Below are 3,413 nucleotides of genomic sequence, written 5' to 3'. Positions count from 1 at the left end.
ATTTAAATTTAACTTGAAAACATCACTTTTGATGTCTTGTGTAGGCAAAAAAGTACGGGCCAAAAAGTGGCCGTAAAAAGGCACAAATTAAAAGAAAACCGAACGAGCCATGTTTAAAAGGGAGGAGGTAAGAGGTGGGAAGTGAATCACTCGAGACAAATTTTACCCTCCCGGCGTAAACAGCTTTAAACTTACCGACCAAAATACACGTGTTTTTTCCTCCTCCATAATTCTTTCGGGTCTTCGGAAATAAAAGTATTTAAAAATTAAATGGTACCGATGTCGACGAAAGAAAAACTCCCAATGTGATTGTGTCAGTGGTAGGCGCAATTTTTTTCTAAAGCTAGAAATTTGCCGAATCCGCTTCATTCTCAAATGGTAATAATTTTTTTCCACCTTGGACAGGGTTGTGCTTCTCTCCGGTGTAGGAAAGTGCACGGAAATGTTTAGAAATCAAGTACTAAACGGGTACTTGGATTAATCTTATAAAGTGTCTAAGCACCATTTAAATAATTACCATCGCGTTAACATCCAGTACTGTGGATATCTTGGTCATATCGACCTACCGCAGGTAAGCAAAATTATTTAATTAAACGGCAACCCTATTAGGCAGCTGGTTTTTCAATTCTTGGGTGGAATTAAACAATTCTTGCAAAGGTAAAGAGTTTTTACTCCACACGATTTAACGCCTAGTGAATCTGGTGGAAATAGGGGGAGAGAGAAGACAAAGGGGATGCCCCATTAACCACCATGTTGAAAGAGGTGAGTTAGCTCTAATTAGAAAGCAGTGAAGTGAAAACGGCTTCTTTATCAGACATTCATTTGAGCATGCTTTGGGCACCCCTCAAAGCGAGTCTACTTGAGAGCGATAGACGAATTAGCCTCCTTGTAGGTAAACAGAGCGCTCATGGTATAAAACACTGTAATGGAATGACATTTCTCGACACAGAAAACATTCCAAATGTGACTTTTTGCTTAATTTTCCGTAAGTGTTGTGGTAATGGTTAAAGATGCTTGGTAGTTCAATCTTCTGTAAAGTCTTTAAAACTGACTTTAACTTTATTAGACCAATATCAGTGATTTCTAATTGACTGGAAGCTAGCTGCAGCATGACAAGCTTTAATACTTTCACAAAATTTCAGGGTAGTACCGAAGTGGGATTGGTGCTCCTAATCATTGGAGCTCAGACATCACTGATGTGATAATTATTAGAAATAGAGTTGGTGGCTTAGCAAACCCCTGTTTATCACTAGATTAAATGCATAATGCCCAAATACTTACTGTTTACATGAATCCTTCCATGTCGGTCTTTATTCCAGAATGCCGTTGATACTGTCTTTGTGTCATCTATATGCTCCATACAGGTCATTTGACCTTAAAGCAACGAAACAAATATATGATGCCCCTGGTCTGAGGCTGAGGTTATATTTGTAATAAGTAAAGTGTTTGCCTAACTCCTTGTTTTAGTAACGGGTTACTCAGTGTCTCCACCATTGTGTCTTTGCCAGGTGGCCAGAACTCTAACTCATGCTAGCAGACCCAAGGCCTTCTCTCCATCAACAGTACATAGTCTGCTCAAGTAATATGTCTTCTTTTTTCTTCAGAAAAGTCTCAGGGCGCTCAGAGTGATCCCAATCTTACGACTGTATGCTAAACCCTAGCTGGGCGTAAGAGGTGCATATACTTGGGATGAGCGAATTCCCGAAGACTCCTAACAGAATAACCAATAATATCTGAGATGCACTAGCTGTAAACCACCTGGAAAAGTTCGCTGTGGAGCTGCCAACGGTGCCTGCATGATTTCAATGAAGTGGGCACGCGATACCTCCTTCACCTCTCTGCTAGCTGAATAGGAGCCAGACTAATATTGCTGAACAGCACCGAAGTGGAAATAAAGTGGAAAAAGTGAAACAAACTTAAAATCCTAGCCCTACAAAACCGCTTTACATCCCATTTTTATTACATGACTCGACTGTTAGTCCAGTGTTCCCTACCTCTAGCTATGGACATGCGTAATGGCCAGCACGTTCCTTTGTTCCCCCACTATAGTTCCCAATCAGAGCGAAAATTTAGATTTAGTGGAATTTTTTTAGGAGGATCAGTGTCTTTGCAGTCAGATATCTTCTTTACTTGTATGCGAATTCGATAATTGGTGCGGTCAATTTGTGGGTGTTTTTCCTTACAGCACTTACTATGTTGTGATGGGCGAAGCTGGAGGTTGACCAAAAGAAGGACAGGAGACGACGCTTAAAAGAGGAAAGGAGCTATGTAATATGAGGTGACGGGTCTACTTGAAGTCTCCGCTATTATTCTTTTGCCCAGCTGCCTGACCTCTGGCCCATGTTAGTGGCGAAAATACATGTTATTCTCGAATATTATGTCTTCCTTCTTACTCGGGGTAGTCTCGGTGTGCAACGTTTTTTTATTTTTGAACAGCAGTCGTAGTCAATTCAACTTTAAGGCTCCTTAGAAGATTCCTAAAAATATGCTTTAAATATTTCTGGCTCTTGCTGCCATAGCAGCCATATTTGCGTTGAACGTATGTTGAGCAAAGTCGAACTGAAGCAGCCACCACCCATCTAAACATCCACCAAACATCATCCTGTTGCATAATTGATACAGAAACGGACATCGCCAAGTGTAAGAAAGATTTACTTTTACTGATTCACACAAAATCGCATTAGGAGGCTCCTTGAGAGTATTAATTAAACATGCCCTCTCGCCCTCGGCCAGAAAAAGTGAACCCTCCTTCTTCTCTGGCCGCCTCATCCCCTCACACACACACGCACGAAATGCATAAGAGATGGAAGATGAAATTTCATTTTACACGGTTGTAAGGAATTTGCTAGCTCCTCATTGGAGAACTACTCCGAGGAATCCATTAGCCTCTTTCGTCTTTATGGCGATTCGCATTAACAACACCGCCCAACTCGCCTGTCAGGAGGAAGAATATACGTGCCATTTTTAGTAAGATTATCAAAAATGTGCATTCATTAAAAGCTGTAGACCAAGAAGATTATTGGCTATAAGCCGAGGTAATTAAATTGAAAAAACAGACAAAGCCAATTCTAAGGAGTGTAGGCTACCTCAATTTTTTTGCCATAATCTGCCGCTTCCACATGCAGTCACTCATCTCAGATTGAAACAGATATTTGAAAATTTTTGAGCAGCCCGAACTACTTCGTCATCTGCGCCTAAATGCTTATCAAAAAGGTTCAAATCATTCGAAGAGATTAAATTTACTGTAACATGCACGTGCTGCAGTCTAGATCAACTCAACGTGGTTGTTTCTTCTGCAGTCGTGTACGCACATCAGACGGATAGTAACGATAAACCGAAAGTTGCTTTGGCCTTAAAAGCATGGCTGTAACAATCAACGGGGCTCCAGGTATTCACCGTGCAATAATTTCTTC

At 40.9% G+C, this 3,413-nt stretch overlaps 1 protein-coding gene across 1 annotated transcript in view; it reads right to left on the bottom strand. All coding sequences in view use genetic code 11, as the record gives it.

The window, feature by feature from the left end:
- Positions 1-877: 877 nt before the first annotated feature.
- EGR_00402 (hypothetical protein) overlaps positions 878-3,413 on the bottom strand; it is a gene marked incomplete at both ends in the record, with an annotated part of 5,834 nt that continues 3,298 nt past the window's right edge. Inside the window, 2 exons of the mRNA XM_024489651.1 lie at positions 878-1,117; positions 1,289-1,374. Coding sequence (XP_024356329.1) covers positions 878-1,117; positions 1,289-1,374 — 326 coding nt within the window. The remainder of the gene's footprint in view (positions 1,118-1,288; positions 1,375-3,413) is intronic.

Source organism: Echinococcus granulosus (assembly GCF_000524195.1).
Source record: "Echinococcus granulosus chromosome Unknown EG_S00001, whole genome shotgun sequence".
NCBI lineage: Eukaryota > Metazoa > Platyhelminthes > Cestoda > Cyclophyllidea > Taeniidae > Echinococcus > Echinococcus granulosus.
The sequence above is the reverse complement of the archived record's forward strand: the minus strand, read 5'-3'. Positions and strand labels throughout refer to the sequence as shown.